This window comes from Asterias amurensis, chromosome 14 (genome assembly GCF_032118995.1).
Source record: "Asterias amurensis chromosome 14, ASM3211899v1".
NCBI lineage: Eukaryota > Metazoa > Echinodermata > Asteroidea > Forcipulatida > Asteriidae > Asterias > Asterias amurensis.
In genome coordinates, this window is record NC_092661.1 from 17,075,045 (window position 1) to 17,098,763 (window position 23,719).

The window sequence follows — 23,719 nt, forward strand, 5'->3', positions numbered from 1 at the left end:
TTTAACTACCGAAACGCAGGGCAACGTATGTTTCAAACAACCAACATTTCAATCAGCTCGCCAAACTTGCCCTCTGATCAAACAAATTAACCTTTTTTTGGCAAGGATAAAAGAAGGAGAAAAAAAAGTAGGTGCTTATGTACATGTATAAAAGCAACCATATTGACAACCGAATGTTAGGAGCAAGCATATTGTTAACTAAACAGAGTGTTTTACACAATTACTGGCCATCTGTTCCAGGGCACTCCACGGTGAAGAGGCAATTTAGACAAGTTAACTTTGATCTTTTTTAAATTGCCAACGTTTTGCCGAGTACAAAGTGAAATCACGACCCAGGATACGAACAGAGCAATTAGTCTAGGCCTACTGCAACATGTGGAAGGCAATAATAAAATATATTTTATCAAAAAGATGATGAATCTGCCCCCGCCCCCCCCCCCCCCAATCTGGTAATTAAACTAATTTCATTGACCTATAACTATGGAGGACGGAAAGTGGACATCTGCTTTTCTGGTATCAGAATTGCAGAAAAGCAGATTTAATGGGTTTTTGTAGCAATTTTTTCTCCTTTTCTACTTTTCTGCTACCTGAAAAGCAGATTGATCGTTTTTTGAAAAGCATTTTCTACTTTTCTACTTTTCTGTTACCAGAAAAGCAGGTTTTACTTTTTCTCCATATGTTGGCGGACGAAAAGTGGCCTTTTGCTTTTCTGATATCGGAATAGTAGAAAAGCAGATTTAACGTTTCGTGAAAATGCAATTTTCTATTTCTCTGCTTTTCTGCCACATGAAAAGAGGATTTTACTCTGGTGGACGAAAAGTGGCCATTTGCTTTTCTGCTATCAGAATAGTAGAAAAGCAGATTTAACGTTTTGTAAAAATGGAATTTTCTATTTCTCTGCTTTTCCGCCACCTGAAAAGCAGATTTTATTCTGGCGGCCGAAAAGTGGCCATCTCCTTTTCTTCTTTCAGATACCGGAAAATCATATTTTACCTAGGTGGCCGACAAGTGGCCATTTGTTTTTTCGCTTTCAAAGGACGGCCCGTGAACGTGAACCATAAAACACGCACAATGCACGGGCGCCGAACTGTGTTTGTGTTGGGGAACCAATCACGTCAGTCAGTCAGTCAGTCGATACTGGAAGAAGTATATGGAACGCCAAAGAGGCATTTAATCATCGGTGATGGTATTTGCAACCGGAAATTTGTCATCGGTGGTGGTCCTATGCGATCGGTGATCAATTTTAGCGAGCGGTGATAAAACACGATCGGTGGTCCATTTTAGCGATCGGTCATGCATATTCATGATCGGTGATGGTTTAGCGATCGGTCATGCATATTCACGATCGGTGATGGCTTTTTGCAATCGGTCAACTTTAGTGAGCGGTGGTGGCTTTTTGCAATCGGTAAACTTTAGTGATCGGTGGTGGCTTTTTGCAATCGGTCAACTTTAGTGATCGGTGGTGGCTTTTTGCAATCGGTCAACTTTAGGGATCGGTGGTGGCTTTTTGCAATCGGTCAACTTTAGAGATCGGTGGTGGCTTTTTGCAATCGGTCAACTTTAGAGATCGGTGGTGGCTTTTTGCAATCGGTCAACTTTTGCAACCGGTGATGGAATTTTGCAATCGGTCAACTTTAGTGATCGGTGGTGGCTTTTTGCAATCGGTCAACTTCAGGGATCGGTGGTGGCTTTTTGCAATCAGTCAACTTTAGGGATCGGTGGTGGCTTTTTGCAATCGGTCAACGTTTGCAGCCGGTGATGGAATTTTGGGATTTCCGAATTTTGCGTCCGGTCGGTGCAGGCCTACTTCAAAACCTATGATTGTGTAGATTGTTGATATTAATTGTTGTTATTTTCTAGTTCATACCACCGTGGAGGAATAAATTACACTCACCAGCGGGTTGACTGACTTGCCAAACATTTTTAGAAGAGTACCATTTTATACCCAGATAACATACATACATTGGGCAATCAGTTATTCCAAATTATTACATTATTGCAATCAAGATTTATTAATATCTACAATTTTTGGGGTATTTTATAGCAAAAAAAAATCTCAACAAATTACATTACTTTGTCATTTTTTAATTGTTTCGACAATCTTAAGACATCCTGTGCCACAGCTTTGACACCCTGCCTTGAAAATTGCATATTATGACCAATGTCGGTTCAATGCCGGCCCAATGGTGGCCGTTACCAAATCAGTATTGGCACAAAAAAAGTTGTTTTATACCATTATTTGCCAAAACGGTGTGCCACTTCGAAACCAGTATTGGCCCAGAAAAGGTTTTCTATACCATTTTGTCAAATGGCGTGGCGCTAAAAACAAAAGTATTGGCCCAGAAAAGATTGTCTATGGTGCAGCTACAAAACCAGTGTTGGCCCAATAGAGGTTTTCTACCATTTTGCCAAAATGGTGTGCCGCCAACAAACCAGTAGACAGATGACAGAAAGTAAAACTTTCATTATCAGACGAAAATTCAACCAGCATTTTAACTCGTAAGTTTTTATTAATAAAATAAAAATGCAAAAAGTATATCAAATATATTAAATTTAAATGAAATTACTTTGCAATAAAAAAGTTCATTACAATAAAGTGTAGTTGTCCATGATAAACAAAAAACATAAAAAAATGAAAAAACAGCAGCAATGAATAAATCAAATTAAAAATGCTATGTAAAAACCGCTGCTTCGGCACCACCGCCGCCCACGACGACGGCCCCGTCGACGACACCAGCTTGTGGATGGAATGTTATGGCGGATGGGGTACCTCCATCGACATTTACGGTTCCACCAACGGCAGCGGCGGTGCATGGGGCAGTGATGCCGCCGACAACAATCGGTGAATCTTTCAATACACCAGTATTTGTAAGTTCCGTTAGCGCGTCGCTTGCTGGGATAGATAGCGCGCCACTGCATAGCGTCTGTGACGATCTTGGGGCCGCCGCGCCCTTTAGCGTTGCAAGAAAAAATTTGGAAGGGCGAGTTTGTGGAGTTAGGGTCCCTTTTGCGCATTAAGACTCTTTGAGCATTAAGGATTAACCTTTAAACAAAATTTGCCCCCCATATTGACCTAGCTCTACTTCCAGGTCAACCGGAAGTGGGACAATATCCCAAGAACTTCACAACCTATGTTCAAACCTTTTTTCAGTTATAGCCTAACAAACAATACAGTATCGGGCCAATGGTGGCATGTACCGGCGTCGAGTTTCGATACGGTGCCGTTAATTATGATGATGATATTGAGCCAGAATTGGGCCAGTGCTGGCCTTCTTCCGGTCAAGCGTCATGTCCTTGCTAGTAAAGTGCCCACACTGGGCCAATGTCGGTTTTATAGAGGCAAACTATTTTAGTTAGGACGGAGGTTTGCCTGTCTTGGCCAATATTGGTTTTGTGCGGCACATCGTTTCGGCAAAATGATGAACCTTTAATGGGCCAATGCTGGTTTTGTAGCGGTGCACCATTTTGGGAAAGTGGTAGAAAACCTGCAATGGTCCAATACTGGTTTTGTGGCACACCATTTGGGAAAACAGGCAGAAAACCTCTCATTGAGCCAATACTGGTTTTGTAGCTGCACACCATTTTTGTCAAAATGGTGTCATATAGAAAACCTTTTCGGGGCCAATTATGCCAATACTGGCTTTGGCAAAACGGTAAAGAAATATGTTCTAATTACTAAACCGACTTGATATTTAAAAAGGAATTAGCCCATGCAAGTTATTGAAGCTGGGGTGGATTTCACAAAGAGTTAAGACTAGTCTTATCTCGAGTTAGGAAGAGTTAATCGTCCTAACTTAGGACTAGCCATACGTTTCTTATATATCTCCAAGGACTATGTCCTAAGTTAGGACTAGGCCTAACTCTCTGTGAAATCGACCCCTGATGGTACCGGCACTTTGAGAAACCGAATACTATTGTAGAGGCCTCATGCCTAAATGCCCCCCCCCCCCCTAAATTTTCATTATGCCCCTCCCCTAAATTTTCAACTATTATGCCCCCACCCCTTTGTTTCAACAGCCATACTCTTAACCAATCAGAAGCCTGGAAATAACCCCAGTGAGTAAGTATTATGGGATCACCATGTGCACCACACACACAGCATGCAGCCATGCCATGCCATCCCATGTCATATTGGATGTGATGCTCAGTGAGTGCACTAGACAATTAAAACCGTGAAGTCTACTTACTGTGTTTTCCGTTTTCATCCTTTTCAATGCAGGTATGTAGGTTTTCCTTTCCATAAATTAATAAGTTCATAAAATGTAGATTGCTATGGTAGTATTTTTTATGGTTTTTGACTAAGTGATAAGAAAGATTTATGCCCTCAAACTTTGCCATAGCTTTCACTTTCACCATCCATTAATTAGTACATGTGTGTGTGTGTAGAATTTTACAGGTAACCAAAAGTTGTCTAAAACATGAGAAGTTCCTAAGTGTGTAAAATTATTAGTTCAGATTTTAGTCCATTTTCCTCTGTGTGATTTTATAAATTAACTTGAGTTTCTGATAGCTTACATTCCTTGGAAATTATTGATACTGAGAAAAGTGTTTTATGACTGTTCCAAAAATGCTTATTTCTAGAGGAAAAACAAGAGTATTTTCTGATCTTTTATGAGTTCAGTTTAAGCACTGTACAGATTATTATGTATGCTACATGTAAATATACATGTGTACACAGGGACCAGAGTATGAGGGAACAATAACTCTAGACTCTCAGTGGAAAATGGAAGAGTAAAGGTCGTTAGTTTTAAACTATTGAGGCCTTGGTCACTGGTAGAGTATTTAGTCAAGATAGTGTGGAGAGCCTTGATGGTTTGAAACATGCTTAGTTTTATTTAGTAGAGGCAAGTCCAAGTTTTAGAAAGTGACTAATTCTTGCTGGTTTATTAAAATAGCCAAATTGTTTTTGTGTATACATGTACACCAGACTGAAGACTTTAACATGGTCTAGTAGGGTCACAGAAGGTGTTTATTGATCCTTTTGAGCTAATGTGTTACTTGGTTTTGATTATTGGGCTAAAATACTACGATTACTTTACGTATGGAGTAAGTTCAGAAGTGTACAGGTCTAGCCAGTGTTTTAATTATTATCAAGTTTGAGCCTAGTGATATGTGTTTATTGACACAGAGTGGAGTTTTGCTTAATGCAAAGAACACTAGGATGGATATTTCAGGCAGAGATTTAGTTTATTATTGACGTAATTTTAACATGTTCTATTTTAATGTTCAAGTAATTGTTGTGAAGTTTCAAAAGTCATATTGGATGTGATGCTCAGTGAGTGCACTAGACAATTAAAACCGTGAAGCCTACTTACTGTGTTTTCCGTTTTCATCCTTTTCAATACAGAATTATTCAAATTAATGTGCACATCGGAGTAAACCTTCTGGCTTACGACGGGTGTAACACTATTAATAAAACAAAATTCTAAAATGTATACCTCCTTTATTATTCTATTGGTTTTTACATAGCATTTTTAATTTGATTTATTCATTGCTGCTGTTTTTTCATTTTTTTATGTTTTTTGTTTATCATGGACAACTACACTTTATTGTAATGAACTTTTTTATTGCAAAGTAATTTCATTTAAATTTAATATATTTGATATACTTTTTGCATTTTTATTTTATTAATAAAAACTTACGAGTTAAAATACTGGTTTGTTGGCGGCACACCATTTTGGCAAAATGGTAGAAAACCTCTATTGGGCCAACACTGGTTTTGTAGCTGCACCATAGACAATCTTTTCTGGGCCAATACTTTTGTTTTTAGCGCCACGCCATTTGACAAAATGGTATAGAAAACCTTTTCTGGGCCAATACTGGTTTCGAAGTGGCACACCGTTTTGGCAAATAATGGTATAAAACAACTTTTTTGTGCCAATACTGATTTGGTAACGGCCACCATTGGGCCGGCATTGAACCGACATTGGTCATAATATGCAATTTTCAAGGCAGGGTGTCAAAGCTGTGGCACAGGATGTCTTAAGATTGTCGAAACAATTAAAAAATGACAAAGTAATGTAACTTGTTGAGATTTTTTTTGCTATAAAATACCCCAAAAATTGTAGTTATTAATAAATCTTGATTGCAATAATGTAATAATTTGGAATAACTGATTGCCCAATGTATGTATGTTATCTGGGTATAAAATGGTACTCTTCTAAAAATGTTTGGCAAGTCAGTCAACCCGCTGATGAGTGTAATTTATTCCTCCACGGTGGTGTGAAATAGAAAATAACAACAATTAATATCAACAATCTACACAATCATAGGTTTTGAAGTAGGCCTGCACCGACCGGACGCAAAATTCGGATATCCCAAAATTCCATCACCGGTTGCAAACGTTGACCGATTGCAAAAAGCCACCACCGATCCCTAAAGTTGACTGATTGCAAAAAGCCACCACCGATCCCTGAAGTTGACCGATTGCAAAAAGCCACCACCGATCCCTAAAGTTGACCGATTGCAAAAATCCACCACCGATCACTAAAGTTGACTGATTGCAAAAAGCCACCACCGATCCCTGAGGTTGACCGATTGCAAAAAGCCACCACCGATCACTCAAGTTGACCGATTGCAAAATTCCATCACCGGTTGCAAAAGTTGACCGATTGCAAAAAGCCACCACCGATCTCTAAAGTTGACCGATTGCAAAAAGCCACCACCGATCCCTAAAGTTGACCGATTGCAAAAAGCCACCACCGATCACTAAAGTTGACCGATTGCAAAAAGCCACCACCGATCACTAAAGTTTACCGATTGCAAAAAGCCACCACCGATCACTAAAGTTGACCGATTGCAAAAAGCCATCACCGATCGTGAATATGCATGGCTAAACCATCACCGATCATGAATATGCATGACCGATCGCTAAAATGGACCACCGATCGTGTTTTATCACCGGTTGCTAAAATTGATCACCGATCGCATAGGAACACCACCGATGACAAATTTGATCACCGGTTGCAAATACCATCACCGATGATTAAATGCCTCTTTGGCGTTCCATAGAAGTAGGCCTACTTTTGTGATGACCGCGCATGTGGCCGCGGCATCTCAAAGGAAATACTCTGGCGGAGGTTTCACGGCTACCATCCAAAATAGACTTCAGGGATTCTTTCTTTACAAAAAAACACGGTCAGTCATACATTTTCCCGTGTGGTTTATTTCAAATGAAGCGGGTGACACGTTTGTTCAATAAACTGAAACATTCACGGGCGGTCCTTTGAAAAAGCAGATGGCCACTTTTCGTCCTCCATACTATAACACGAGGGAAAATTGCTGTGACCACACACAAAAAAGGCCAACAACAACGAAAAGAGAAGACAAAAAAGATGGCCTAAACATGTCAACACTGTTAAAGATTTACACACTTTTGGCCCATCTCATAAAAAAAAATTATATTTAAATATGGCTGGGTTTTTTTAGATTCGAGACAGTCACAAGCTTTCATTGAAGATTTGCATGAACAAAATCTGCACTTGATACTTAGTAGTTATTTAGAAACTAAATATTAAAGGAACATTACAAAATTGGTTGTTGCTAGCAAAACAGTTTCTGACAGTGTAAGCACTTTTTGTAATCCACCATATACATTTTGTACATTAACTGACAAACCTGTAGAAGTTTGAAATCGATCGGCCATCTGGGTCACGACAAAATAGTGAAAAACCGATTACAAATTTTGGATTGCATCGATGCCAAAATAAAAATGAATAAAACGCTCACTGAGCGATAAACTCCAAACGCGAAGTTAGATTATTTATTTCTCGTCAAATATGACATTTCAGACACAAATGTTTCAAGGGATGTTTTAACCTATCATCATCATTAGACCGTGTGAGTTTTATGTAAATCTGTGATCTTCAAGATTTTTGTTTCTTACCAATTCTGTAACGTTCCTTTAAACATTATTGGGATCCCCATACTATGTCACGTTCATCAGCCATGTACAAAAGTTGCAGGCGTGTCAGAAGTTTTTTGTGCAAAGTCTGTGGACTATGCCAAAGTTTGTTGATGTATTCTGTTTCGAAACAGCATTATCTGTCAAAAGATGTCCTACATCCACAGGACTGTTTGTTATTATTCTTGATGCCATCGAGAAGACAGTTTTTTTTAAACATAAGTGCATCATTCCTTTCAGAAATTATACATAATGTTTGTGTACAGATAATATCAGTCATCGGGCTTACCTAATGGCAACACACAAGTCTCCTGTGGTAATTTGCTAATTTAAATCAACATTATCAGGGGCTGGGTTTTTTTTTCGAGGACGCTGAACTTAAACTGAAAATGTTGAACTCACAACATGGGATTGAAGAATCTTTTTAAAACAGCAGTCAACTACATTGAAAATAAAGTTCCGATGTTTCGTACCAGCAAAGTGACGTCAAGTCCTGGTCTTGACTATCGTGTTCTTATGCAACACATCACCTAACCATTACACCCTATTTGTTTTATTTTTTAAAGTGTGTGTGCCATACTGGACCCAGATTTTGAAAGTTTGGCCGAAGCGCAAAGAATAAAAGTGAGTGAACTTGAAATGCATTCCACATGGCCGTTTCTTTCTTTCAGCACAGCATCCAGGCTCTGGAATTCACTTCCTGAAAACCTCAGGGTAAATACATGTACACAACATCTCCCTCTTTCAGCAGCAACTGAAGACACGCCTGTTCACACTTGCTTTCCCTAACATTTGAGAATGTCCCTCTTGTTCCATCTTGACCAGCGCCTTTGAACAAACACAATCACAGTCGGCCATTTTTTGAGTCAGGGGTTTTGCACAGCATGGCACACTGGTTCTGGAATTCACTTCCTGGAAACCTCAGAGAAACACACAACATCTTCCTTTTTTCAGCAGCAACTGAAGACACACCTGTTCAAACTTGCTTTCCCTACCACTTGAGAATTCCCTCTTTTCCATCATTCTTGCCCATTGCTTTAAATGGTTTCCCACTGATTAAAGTACGCCTTGCTGTGTTATTACTATTATATCTGGGGAAAAATTCAATCAAGACCACCGACACGAGAGGTCAGTGACCCTGATAAATCTAAGTACAACATAGTGCTAATAATATCTATTGAATAACGTAGGTAGTCCATCTTTATTTATAACCTTTGCGTCCGAGTATGAAAATACAATTTTGAGGGTCCCACTGTGAAGTTTGATCAGCCCTGCTGTGGTCCGTTAACATCTTATTTAATAGATTGGATGAGACAGAAGACTTGTTTGTTTCATGAAATATTATTGGACTCTTGAAGCATCCAGGCATGGAGTTTGGCTGGCGTTATATTCAGGCATCCTTGTTTTGTCAAGGTTCCTATATATAGCTTGGCTTTAAAGGTTGGGCATTCATGTAGATCAGTAACTACTAATACTTGGTTCAAATTTTGTTTTGTTAAATTCACTGAATTAGACATTCTTGATGGAAGTACCTGACAGTTCCTGCTATTTTCTCTGCAGTTTTCAGCTGAAATGCCAACACACGTAATAAAGATAAAATAAATCTATGGCCCTTTCTTCAACCTTTTTAAAGGGAAGGTACACGTTTAGTAATTACTCAAAACAAATATTAACTTAAAAACTGACTTGGTAACGAGCTTTGGAGAGCTGTTGATAGTATAAAACATTGTGGGAAACGACTCCCTCTGAAGTATTGTAGTTTTTGTAAAAGAGGTAATTTCCCACTTAATTAATAAAAGACTTCTATTCCTATCTGAAAGCACACAAATTTGTCCAACAAGGGTGTTTTTTCTTTCATCATTTTCTCGCAACTTCGATGACCAATTGAGCCCAAATTTGCACAGGCTTGTTATTTTATGCTTATGATGGGATACACCAAGTGAGAACACTGGTCTTTGACAATTACCAAACGTGTACAGTGCCTTTAAAGACCGGGGGATTGGCACTATTGGTAATTGTCAAAGACAAGTCTTCACACTTGTTGTATCACAAAATATGCATAAAATAACAAACCTGTGAAAATTTGAGCTCAATCGGTCGTCGAAGTTGCGAGATAATTATGAAAGAAAAAACACATTTGTCACACGAAGTTGTGTGCGTTCAGATGCTTGATTTCTAGACCTCAAATTCTAAATCTGAGGTCTTGAAATCAAATTCGTGGAAAATTACTTCTTTCTCGAAAACTACTCCACATCAGAGGGAGCCGTTTCTCACAATGTTTTATACTACCAACCTCTCCCCAATACTTGTTACCAAGTAAGGTTTCATGCTAATAAATATTTTGAGCAATTACCAATAGTGTCAACTGCCTTTAAGACCGCTAGATTGTGAGTGAGAGTTTGTTTCCTTCATCCCACAATACATTTACTAAGATCAATGGTATTGAGAGAAAAGAAATTTGATTTAAAACTATATTAATATCAAGAGATCTTTTATCCAATGATTCATAGCTATGAAGGAAGCAGCCTGCGAAGCTAAACAGTCATGAGTAATCACCCAATTCCTGAGCTTTATTGTTTCAGGTCTAGATTTGTTTCTAAGGAGTGTGAAGTTTATAAAATGGGTTTCCTTTTAAGTCACCACAGGATAGTCCTGGATTCTGTTACAATATCTAAGTAACATATAGGTCTTATTAAGATCTTGATGTTGACCTTCTTGGTAGATCTGAGTATGTACTGACGGACAGTGAAGATTTGTTCAAGTTTATCGACCTTAGATACCTTTCTTTTGCAACATCACATATGCGAATTTTGCGAACCTCAGTTGCGTAAAGTACAGTACGGGCCTGCTTAAAAAGCTGCGAAATGCTTCAAAAACGCACCCACAACCATTTTATGAATGTCTTTAATGAGGCCTTGAAGTCATTATACAGAAATGACAGAGCAGGTTATAGGCCCTAGTCTCACATCACGTATCCCAAAGTTAATCTGGTACCTTTTGGTCCCAAGTAAACTTATTGTGGGATGAAGGAAACAAACCCTCACTCACAATCTAGCGGTCTTAAAGGCAGTGGACACTATTGGTAATTACTCAAAATAATTATCAGCATAAAACCTTACTTGGTAACGAGTAATGGGGAGAGGTTGATAGTTTAAAACATTGTGAGAAACAGCTCGCTCTGAAGTGACGTAGTTTTCGAGAAAGAAGTAATTTTCCACCAATTTGATTTCGAGACCTCAGATTTAGAGTTTGAGGTCTCGAAATCAAGCATCTGAAAACACATAACTTCGTGTGACAAGACAAGGGTGTTTTTTCTTTCATTATTATCTCGCAATTTCGACGACTGATTGAGCTCAAATATTCACCGGCTTGTTATTTTCTGCATATGTTGAGATACACCAACTGTGAAGACTAGTCTTTGACAATTACCAATATAGTGTCTTTAATGTTCACATTAATTAATTCATTTCCCTGTTTTACCACAGTGAAGTGGTTCTTCGGCTAATGTGGTTTTATTTTTTTTTTTAGAGGCGAGGGTTAGAAGTCTGACAATTTTAGTAAATTCGACTCAACACATGCAAAACTTGAATCAGTCTAACGACACGATTGAGAAGGGCCGTCTCACATGTGAATTGGCAGAGTTTTTGATCCACACCAAACCGGCACCTCCAACGCTTTCACTTAACACTTAGCAATACTGACAGGTGCCTGATGTAAAGAGGTAAACTAGACTTCACTTCACACGAGGAGCTTGTGAGAAGTTCTATTTTTTTGGGGTCCCAAACGAGCCTGCTTTTGACACCTCTGGTGTCAGCTTGAATAACGTCTATTTTTCTTGGTGTCCACACGAGACCCTCGTGGGGCTGCACTTTCAAAGCGAAGGGATGTTACCAGTGAAGTAGTGCATGCAGAACATGTATATAATAAAGGGGTTACCACCTCTACAGCCCTACAAATACCCCAGTCATTGTAGGTGCATTCGTTTAGCTTCCCTGGGTAGACCCCTGTGTGTGGCGGGGTTTTTTTTCCAGGACGAACGTGGGTAATTATCTGCACACGTTCGTCCTGGAAAAAGAAAACGCCACACACCGGGGTCGACCCGGGGAGGCTAATCGAACGCACCCATAGTGTGTTCATTGCTCTACAATATTCTTAAAGGTTGTGGGTTTGAATTCCACCTGAGTAACATGCCCACAGGTGGATTATTTTCCACAGGGCTTGGGAAAGTACTGAGTATACGGTGTTAATACACATTGATTCCCTTCTTTAAAACCCAAAATATTCTTCTCAGACTTATTAATAATTAAAAAATAATTGCTGAATTTTCCGAGTGAGGGAGAAAAAATAAGTAATAATCTGTAATCAGATTAAAGTACTAAGAAGAGATGCATGATTTAAAGCCCGGCATTACTGTAAGACTTAAAGCAGCTCTATTCAAAATTGGGTCATCGTCTTCAGACATTAATCTTGCAACACTTTGCAAAAGAGAGTGACAGAAAGAGAGACAGATGAGTAGAATGTGAGATTGTCATTTGGTTTGAAGAACCCATGTTCAAAGGTTTCAGCCTTGTTTATGAATCTGTTTCAAAGTTTCAAATCTTAAAAAAAACAAAACAGACAATTAGTTTTCAGGTTTACACAACTCCAAGTTATCATCTCAGTCACCTCGGCATTTGCCATTCAGGCAAATGCCAAGGTTCGAATCCCACCTAGGTAATAAAGTTTGTATGCCTGTGATTTTGTTCACAGAGTATACAGTGCTATTGCACATCGGTGTATTATGGGGGAAAACCAAAGTTAATATTCTTTATCCCCGATGCAAGTTTCCATCTACTAACTCCAAGAATACAAAAGAGAAAATAAGCATCCTTCGATCCTTCAAGATGTCCTAGTTCTCCAAAGGTCACTTTTGATCAATCCAACATGGGAAGAGTGTCAGGAAATTCATAAATAACTCATCAAAAAGGTCCGCAAGATTCAACCCTGTACTGAATTGAGATCGTTTAGATACTAAGCCTAAACTAAACAATAAATCAACCTGAAGAAAAAGAAAAGGATGGTCTTTGATGAATTATCAAATAAAAAAAAAAAATTATTCCATGGACCTATCTCAGACAAGGAAGGTATTGACACATTATTCTTTCACAAGGAGTCACCTTTAATTTGAAATATTTTCGAGTGAACTTTACCGACCCTGGACCGTAATTGTTGTTATAAAAATAACTAATCCCCCTGAAGACAAAAAATAAAAGGTTGGTCTCCGATGAAAAATCAAAGATCCAAAGATGTTATTTCATAGACGAACCTCAGACAAGGGACACATTATTATTTTACAAGGTGTCACCTTTAATTTGAATCATTTTCAATTAGTGAACTTTACCGACCCTGGAACCGTGATCATTGTTTAAAAAAGCCTGCAATAAATAATAACTCCCCTGAAGGAAAGGTTGATCTTTGATGAAGAATGAGAGACCAACAAAAAACACATTATTTCATGGACCTATCTCAGACAAAGGGTGTTATTGAAACATTATTCTTTCACAAGGTGTCAGCTTTTATTTGAATTGTGTTCAGGTGAACTTTACCGACCCTGCAACCGTAATTGTTGCCCTAGAATGAAACATATCGGAGTCTCCAGATTATACCACACAACAATAGACCGGTAGTGATTGCTTGTTGTAAGCCGTAGATTTATAATTGGTCCTCACTTGTAATTGAGACGTCACACTCTGCTGATATCAAGGGGAGAGTCTGGATTGTTTGTCAGGCGGTATTACATTGCGGGCTCAATATCTCTATACACCTCCGCATGTTTTTTTCTTTTTTCTATGAGCAACTTCGATTGCATTGTGCAGCCCCCGCTACTAGCCTTTTAAGAAACACTTACATAGTAGGTAACTCGTAATGGTCATAATGCCTGTTCGAGATAAATCAAGTGTAATTTGAGCTGCTTTTCATGATCTTGGCCCAGTATTATAAACAATAGTTTCAAAATCAAACATTGTTACGGTAATTTGTTGGTCGAAGGTGAAGTACTTTGAGTGTGTGAAATACTGAAGAAAATGTCATAGGATGTTGAAAAAACCTGAACTATTAGGGCAAAGCGTGAAAGCTTGCGAGCGCGAAAGCTTCCCGAGTGAAAAGCCTGCTTTCCTACATCTTTGGTTTTGAAAGCCCTCCTTTGCAATTTTAATTTATTTTTTTATTGCAGTTTTTAAAAAAATTGAGAAAAGAGGGAGAAATCACATCCATGAGAAGAAAAATCCACAAAATCGCAGAGCTTGTAGCTCGAAATGTTTACTTGACCAGAAGTTTTGTTACAAGACCAGGGGTCGATTTCACAGAGTTAGGACTAGTCGTAACTTATGACTAGGAGATATACAAATTGCATGGATAGTCCTAAGTTAGGACGAGTAAATGGTCCTAACTCGAGATAAGACTAGTCCTAACTCTTTGAGAAATCCACCCCAGAACCAAAATGGCTCGCCACGTTGTTCCTGGTGTGATCAACTGCATATTGCGCCATAAAGGAATTAGGTCTTATAAAGAAATTAGGTCTCATAAAGAGTTAGGTTTCATACTTCAATATGTAGCTCCACATACCTTGCCGGAAATAATACTGAAAACTTTGATACGCTCCTAGGGGTGTGATAAAGCGCTATTTAAGAACCGAATATTATTATTAATACTATTATTAACATTATGTCCAATGAGCTTTTTGTTTGATTCCTCTTTTGAAGATAACTTCAAAGGTGATCCTGTCAAGATCTAAGATGCAACACCATCTGGTCCAACTTCTTCTGCGTCTCCTTCTATTGTTCATCTTTCTACCGCACCCCGGTCAAGCGGTGACCACGTCCAAACCAAAGAGCGAGGCCTTCTGGAGGAAATTCTGTGGCTTCTTCTGTCCCTTCCAGCTCAGTTGTGACTCGGACGTTTACCTCAGCAACCAACAGCAGGTTGATCTCCTCAACAGCCAAGAGTTTCTGGATATATTGGAGCTCTTCCCGCAAATCCTGATTGAGAATGAGAAGCTGCAGCACACGACGCTTGTCAGACTAGAAGACCATCAGCGGGACTTGATCCTGCTGAGGTACAAGGACTTCTTCCATCCGAGAGATACTCTGCCGTTGGCGAGGCAGAAGATAGTCGACAAGTTGGCGAAAGGAGAGCAGAGCTTCGGGGGAATCCCTGCCGCTGAGCCTCCACCAAGACATGTCCATCTGACGGAAGGTCAGATTCAGAAACTCGAAGAGGAAACTTTCCGTCTGGAAGAGAATCAGGTCAAGGAGGACGTAGCTCATATAAGAGAAGGTGAAGGCGACGTTGGTACACCTGACTGGAATGAAGCAGAAAGCTTCATACGGAACTACGTCAACCAACAGCGCATCAGACAGTCAGAGCAAAAGGCGGAGGAACAAACTTTTACGACAACAAGGAGGACAACGGAAAACACTACGAAGCGAAGGAATGTGATCTCATTCGATATCAATCACCTACAAGAACAGGCGCTACAAACCAATCTGAATATAGATCAGATCAGGCAGGAGCTAGAAAGACTGGGGCACAAGCTGGACCTCTCTAGCTACCCTCTAAAAGACCTTGCCTTGGAGGAGACTTATCCCGAACCTGAGCCTGTTGAGCCAGAACCACGAAGAACTACAGAGCTTGTGCTAGAGGAAGCTCCTAATGCACAGGAAATTATTAGTGTTAGCGAACACAAAAACTCAGGGGATGAGGACGATGCATCACCTCATACCAGAAACGTGAATCGCATATCGGATAAATCGTCCCGGAAAACTCTAAAACCACAACGGTCCGAATCAAACCATGCCAGGACTTTACAAAGTTATTTGCACCACCATCGCCGCACTCAGGTGCCGATAAGCCAGCGACTGACACAAACGTTGTCGAATTTTTACGACGGCTCCTCACTGACCAGTAGAAGTATTGAGAGTACCGAACACAGAGGAAGTAAAAGGAACTCAAAGGGATTGAGGTACCGTTCCGCAAAACGTCAGCTCCGTCAACATCGATCACACCTGCTGGTTCATGAACCGGGTGGAATAGCGAGGGAGGACGAGTCTTTATCAGATACCAACGCCGATAGGGCGGTGCATAGGAGGGTTAAACGCAACTCCAGGAGGAAACGAGAAACGTTCAAAATGCAAGTGTGTCCTGCTGTGGAGACATGGTCAAGCATAGTGTTGGCAGAGACCATCAATGGAACATTGGTACAGTTAGCACAGGTGAGTTTTTTTTTTTTTAATGCAAGACACACAATTATTTTATTCCAGAGGCCGTTGCCACCTACTCCTAGGGCTGAAACAGGGTTACCCCTTTCACAGTCCATATGGATGTAGGCTTGGGTATCATCAATCTGAAGCCTGGCTGGTAGAGCAGAAAGCACTACCTCCCCAATTTTACGTAGCAATTAGTGTCACGACCGGGACTCGAACCCACACTCTGCTGATCAAACACCAGAGCTTGAATCCGGTGCTCTTAACCGCGGCAATGACACGCCAAATGCAGCTTAAAGGGTCTGGGTACTGTTTGTAGTACATAAAACACAATGTCCACAGATTTACATTAAACTCACACAGCTTGAAGATAATGATAGTAGAAAGCTTCCCTTTCAAATATTACTTAATGCTGACGTGCTGTAGTTTTTGAGAAATGAGTAAAACGAGTCATGAACAAAAAATTGGCTCAGCCAGACGAAAATTATTTTATCATACAAAATGTATTTTTTTGGCAGTCAATTTATGTACATTATGTACATAAAGTACATTATGGCAGTATAATGTTTAAGTACATTATGACAGTCGTGCGCCTTTGCATCATGAAATTGGTCAATACCTTGAATTCAACTCTGATGCAATTTTGTACACGATTTAAATTATTTAACTTTGGACTGTAGAGAAGAACCGCCTACACAAAATGCAACAAAAGGAAGTTAAACAGGATACCCGCCTCTATTCCGCCCAGCGGGGCCCAACCCTTGAACACCCGTAAGCTATTTTCAAGAACAGGCACAGAGGCGTAACATCCAAATCTCACATAAGACTAGGCTTCCTATAGTATTAGTGTGTGGGGGAGGCTTAAATCTGCATTTAATTTACCAACCCACTCTGTGTTTTTCAAAACAAACTATATCACATAAATAGAACAAGGATCTTAAAGGGGGTAAGACCTGAAAACGGAAAGCTACATTCTGTGTCTTGATCAATTGATGGAGAATGTTGGTGTCATCTTGTTTTAACAAACATGATAGTACCGGTCCTTGGGAAACAATTATTTAGGATAGTTTCTGGCCTACTTTTTCATATTACGGTACAGACTTTAATGAACTCGTGTGGCTATTCAATAACATAGTCGCGCTGTTTTTTTATTATTAATATAATTATTATTATTATATATACTTTTTTTTTTTTGGGGGGGGGGTTCCTCTGCAATTTTTTTTGTTTTTTTTTCAAGCGCCTCGAGTTTTTTTTGTTTTTTTTTTCAAGCGCCTTGAGTACCCTATTGGTGGATTCGTGCGCTCTATAAGGCTCGAATGACATTGTTTTACAATCTTTCTCTATGGGCTGAAAACTTGACTGCTTTATTTGAAAGGCCACGTGCTACACATGGCTTCCAGTGTAGTCCAGTTACAGGGATGTTTTGCAGTTTGTCGTGTCTGTCTTTAATTTACAATGTTCAAGTCAGTTAGGGTTGTTATTATGGCATGTGGCATGAGATTTTGCAAAGTCCCCTTGTATTATCTTGACAGCACCTTAACGATATTATTACGTTCAGCCTTACCAATTCAGCTGTAAAAACCCTGTGAAAATTGTCATATATTTAAGCTGGATCTAAACAATGCATGGTCATTGGGCATTAGCTTTTGGGTATTTGTAATGTATAAATACACTACAACTACCCAAACATGCCAAAAGGGACACGACACAAGAAAAGTTGCAAACGATTGTAGCAAGTGTTTGAATATCTTTTGTTTAGCTGTTTTGGTGTTTTATTATTACGTCACCCTTGTGCACGACAGAGGCGTGATTGTACAAAATTTAAAAACCTCCCCACACATCCAGGATGTTTGCCTTGTAGGGACTACAGTAATGATTAAAAAAAAATCAAATTTTGTTCTTGTCAAGACTATAGACCTGTACACATGTAGGCCAAGGAAGATTTTGAATTTTTCTTTATTTAAGCCTGAAATCCCAATCCTTGCCCTAACTCGAACCCTTGCCCAAAACCAAACCCTTGCCCCAACTCTTACCCTAAACTTAGTGTGTATATCAAAGTTATTATAACACACATGTAGGGTTGTCTAAAACAAAGAGCAGTCAAAATCCAACACCTTTCTAGCTTGCCACCTCTGACTACCAACTTTCTAAATTATACTTTCTCAATCTTCCACGCAGTTCCCGGAGGTCAACCAGGGTCAGTGGTTCTTACAAGAGAAATGTCTCTACGAATCCTCCCCGATCATCAAGGGTGTAACGTGCGAGATAAGAGAGCGTTACGTCGACGCGATCGTCATCCCCGTTGTGGACCCCACCCAACCAATCCAGGCAGCCAAGATCAAGGTAGAATGCTGTATGAGTATGTTTAACGTGGAATTAAACGTGAATGTGGAACCCGAGACGGAGCTATCAACGACCCCGTCGTTATAGTATCCAACTGAACTGTTGACGGTGTCAAAGTTCATCAAGTTTTCAGGACTGATAACCTCGTTCGTATGAGGAAATTACAAAGTTTTACTGGAGCATTTCAAGGGCAGCAAGGCATTGACCAGGGGGGGCATGGAAGCAATCGCCTTTGTTGCCTCAATATCGGGCCTGACTGTGTGTTATGGTTTGATCATGTTTTCAGGACTGATACGTCGTTCAAGTGAGGGGAACACAGTTTCTCGATATGTAAGAAAATATACCTCTGTGAGGGTAAATTGTAATGCTTTATGGAATGGGGGATTTTCGAGCATTAAGTCAATAGGTGGCAGCAGACTTACAAGGTAAATCCATTGTTCACTTTAAACTGAATCTGGATCTGGTTCTCAATGCTCTAATTGGGCCCAGGACCAAACGTGAAGAGAAGATGATTAACAAATTTCAGTTTATGTGGGAGGAAAACTCAGAGAATTGTTCCAGGGATAAACCCACGCATTCAGTAGTTACTGAAAAACCCAATCCACATACATGTGGTGCCCCTGGTGGGATTCGAACTAAGGTCCCAGAGGTGGAAGGCGAGGCAAGACACCACTACACCAACCTGACCGCCGCATATTATTGTGCGCATGCTCTAAACTACGTAAACAATTGATATTTGCCCTGGTAACTCTGCTGCCACCTAGCAATCAAAAGTCTCCCATCGATTTCAGAGGGCACCAAGGCAAGGAGATATAGGCATATTGCCTTTGTTGCCTCTGTGAAGCATCACGCCTGCGATTTTAGGAGATAAAGTCTTACATTACTTGTCCAAACTTAATAAAAACGCACAAAAACGTATAGATTGCGGTTTGCGGGGGTTGTGAAAGTGCTAACAACAGATAATAATGCACGTCCTTGAAAAAGACTCGGTTTGGGTGTAAACGTTAGGCCATTAAAAATGTTGTGTAACATAAAAATTACACTTGCATACATCAATAAACACTACGACAGAGATAGCAATTACAGATAATTTTACAAAGGGCAGTTACCAACCAATAATGTCAGAACAGCTTTAAAAGATGTGGTAAGGGATTGATAAGGCCCAAGTAGACAGTTAACACTCTATTGTGGAATTTCCATTCTAATTTGTCACGGTCGACCCGAAATCTGATTTGAACAGTTAAATGTAAGAGTAACGGCACAGCCCTACACGGATATAAATAATTACTGTACATGTGCCAGAAATGTCACTACCAAAGCACATTACTTTCTCATGTCATGCCCCCCCCCCCCAATATGAAACTCATTTTTTGTCCACCTGTCTACACCAGTTTGCTTAGAAATGACTCTAAACTGACATATTTAGCACCTCAATAATGCAAAGAAACCTGCTTTATACGTACTATAAAGTCAAGAAATACATTATCAAATGACAAAATTCTCTCAGTTGATAGTGGTTAACTTTTATTCACCAACGTTTTGGTGAAAGCCATTTGAAATGTTTTGTTGGACAACTAGCTGCGGCATACACCCTTGCAGCTTGACTTAGTAGAAATAGCTGGTATGTTTACTTGGGGCACCATGGTAATGTCCAGGGACGTAGAGGCAATAACATCTGTAGCCTCCATCAAGTATGGTGTGACTTGACCCGAGTGGTCCAGTGCAACGGACTCAAGTTCAGGAGACTAGAGTCATCGGGGTGTGGGTTTGAATCCCAGTTGGGACACTCGTGTCTTTGAGCAAGACACTTCACTCTAATTGCTTCAGTTCACTCAGTGGTACTGCGAGTGCAGAGATGGTTCTTGTGATTGATTCAGCTTGGTGCACTGCATACTTGGCAGCACAGGTTGCGTATTGCCTAGGGGGCTGGGATGAATTAAGGAATGAAATAAATGGCCTAGTGACCAGGGGTAACATTGTTTGAAGCGCATTGATCATTTCTTGTGCTGTGCTATTTACAAGCTGAGAGATGGTCCAAGGAATATAATAAAAGGTCCAAAATGTTATTCAATTTTATTTGATTTTTTGACTAAAATTTAACTACCCCCATCACTGTATAAAAAGTCAATACATTTTGTCATTTGAGATTTATTTCATGACTTCAGCTATCATGCGCAATGAGCTTCTAAATAGACACATACTTGCGCTACAAAAGTCTCCATTACCTTTAAGTACCAGGCCTGTTTGTAATTTGACTTATAACCAACAAATTAAGCTCAAAGGCACTGGACACTGCTGGTAATTACTCAAAATAATTATTAGCATAAAACCTTACTTGGTCATGAGCAATGGGGAGCTGTTAAAAGTATAAAACATTGTGAGAAATGGCTCCCTCTGAAGTGAAGTAGTTTTCGAGAAAGAAGTAATTTTCCACGAATTCGATTTCGAGACCTCAGAATTAGATTTTGAGGTCTCGAAATCAAGCATCTGAAAGCACACAACTTCGTTTGACAAGGGTGTTTTTTCTCGCATTTTCGACAACCAATTGAGCTCAAGTTTTCACAGGTTTGTTATGTTATGCATAATTATGATGAGATACACCAAGTGGGAAGACTGGTTTTTGACAATTACCAATAGTGTCCAGTGTCTTTAAACAAAGTGACCTACCTTTTTGAATGTATTTCTTTTAATTATTTATTATGTAAATAGTTTAATGATTACAACCGAAATTACAACCAACAAAATCCACTGATTGTATTAAAAGCTTTAGCCAATATTACCTCAGTTTTGTTTGTGTTTTTAAAAAATCCTACAATAGAACTTAAATATTAATTATAAAGATTATGAATGTAAATCACTGTGGCTGCCTCAATTATGTAACAGTGAATCAACTAAATGTATTAAATGGTATTGTACCTTTTCTGTATATTAAAGGAACATTACAAAAAGATCACAAGATTTACACCAAACTTACATGGTCTAATGATGATGACAGCAAAACATATTTCGGTCTGAAATGTCATACTTGATAAGAAACAAATTTCCAATTTGGAGTTTATTGCTCAGTGAGCGTTTTGTTCATTTTTTTTTTTCCTCAATGTCGTGCAAAGTGTGTACTCGGTTTTTCACTATTTCCTTGTGACCCAGGTGGCCGATCGATCTCAAACTTCTAAAGGTTTGTCAGTAAATGTATATGGTGGATTGCATAAAGTGCTGACACTGCCAGCAACTGCTTTGTTAGCAAAACCAATTGTGTAATGTTCCTTTAAGTATTTGATTATTTCTTTACAGTAATTATTCAAAGAGCTTGACCAATCCACATGTCCTGGTTTGGTTCATGTTACAGATACAACGTAAACAAAGAAAGTTGATATCTCACTGCATGTACATGTAGATAGATATACATGTATATTAGAATATGTACGAATATGAATACATGTACATTATGATGTGCAATACAATAAAGTTTTCAGTTCATGGAATTTCAGATTTCATTTTTTTAAGATGGAAGGATAATACCTTGCTCCTCCAAAAAAAAATAAATAAAATGCTCCTTAATAAGAGAATTACCGAGTACGCAAGGTCTTAAATTAAATTTTGTAAACCCACCCGGCCACAATTTCAAGGGGGAAAACAGATAAAACGTGAACTTGTTGTTGTTGTTGCTGAATGGCCCCACAACTAGCAGAATATATCGCTCTACAGGCACTGTAAATACCAAGTTAGATGTAAAGCAGCACCATTTCATTGGGTCCTGGGGTGGATTTCGCAAAGAGTTAAGACTAGACTTATCTCGAGTTAGGACAAGTTACTCATCCTAACTTAGAACTAGTCTGAAGTTTTTAAATTCTCCTATGAATTAGGGCTTTTCTGACTAGTCCCAACTCTGAGTGAAATTGACCCCAGGGCCCAATTTAAAAAAGGCCTGTAAGCACAGGAAAGTATTGCTTAACATACATAGGTTACCAGCCAAAATTACATTACATTTACACATGTACATTGTTTTGGCTGGTGTCCTAATCAATTTTTGCTTAGCAAAGAAATTTGTCTAGCAGTAATTTCTGCTTTTAAAACACAGCTTTATGAAATTGGGCCCAGTAATTGGGAACTTCATTGGCTACCTATTAGAGAACGAATCCATTTTAAGAATTGCTCTTCTCGTTTTTAAATGCTTTAACAAAACTACAACTCATTATATTACCACTTTACTGTCACATTACACTCCTCTACGATTTCTTCGGTCCACACTTGACATCACTCGCTTGAATGTTCCCCGAGCAAAGTTCTAGGTCAAAAGGCTTTCAGTGTGGCTGGGCCAATGATTTGGAACAATCTCCCAACTGCCATTAGGGAATCTACTACTCTTTCTGTTTTCAGAAAAGTCCTTAAGACTCACCTTTTTCCAAGTTAATTTCTTTCTAGTGCGCTATGATCTTGATGGAATAGCGCCTTATAAATGTTAATTGTTATGTTAACATACATTGTATCTGTATAAGAATTTACCATAGAAAAAGTTGGCATACTTGTAACGGAACTGAAAACCCCACTTGGCCCCTACAGGGATTGGTAAATATTTCCTGCATATTCCAGATATAGGTCCCGCGTGTCAAACCAATTAATGTTGATGAGTACTGTATATTAAAGGCACCGGGGTGGATATCTCCTAGGACTTGGTGTATCCGAATAAACAGGTGCATGCATAAAATAACAAATCTGTGACAATTTTGACTCGATTATCATCGAAGTTGCAAGAGAATAATGAAAGAAAAAACATCCTTAATGCGCAAATTTGTTTACCTTCATCAGACGCCTAATTAAAAGGCATCAGTGCAGGAGTCTTATTTTTATACAAGTGAGAAATTACTTCTTACTACATTACTGCAGAGGGAGCTGTTTCTCACAATGTTTGATACCATCAACAGCTCTCAATTGCTCATTACCAAGTAATCATTTTATCATTTTTATCAATATGGGTTAAACAAAGATTTCTTCAGGGTACTGAATAACTATTTCTCTACCTAAAACTTATGCTGCATCCTCCCTTGTTCAATACAACATTGAATCAATTAGCGAGAGGGGTTTCATTTCACTTTCATTTCACATGCAAAGGCTGGGTGATGAGTCAGAATTAAATCACACTATGGGGGAAGGGGGATTGAGGAAGTTAGAAACGTCTCCTAAAGCAATTAATTGATTTTAACTTTGGATCTCAGAATGCGTGTTCACGCTTCTG

At 39.2% G+C, this 23,719-nt stretch overlaps 2 protein-coding genes across 2 annotated transcripts in view; one reads left to right on the forward strand and one right to left on the reverse strand.

Moving 5' to 3' along the window:
• LOC139947060 (uncharacterized) overlaps positions 1–18,994 on the forward strand; it is a 35,977-nt gene extending 16,983 nt beyond the window's left edge. The window contains exons 2-3 of the mRNA XM_071944886.1: positions 14,644–16,152; positions 18,322–18,994. Of these exons, the coding sequence (XP_071800987.1) occupies positions 14,677–16,152; positions 18,322–18,573 (1,728 nt within the window). The 5' untranslated portion in view covers positions 14,644–14,676 and the 3' untranslated portion in view covers positions 18,574–18,994. The remainder of the gene's footprint in view (positions 1–14,643; positions 16,153–18,321) is intronic.
• Positions 1–23,719, reverse strand: part of LOC139947061 (uncharacterized) — a 98,690-nt gene that overhangs the window by 30,847 nt on the left and 44,124 nt on the right.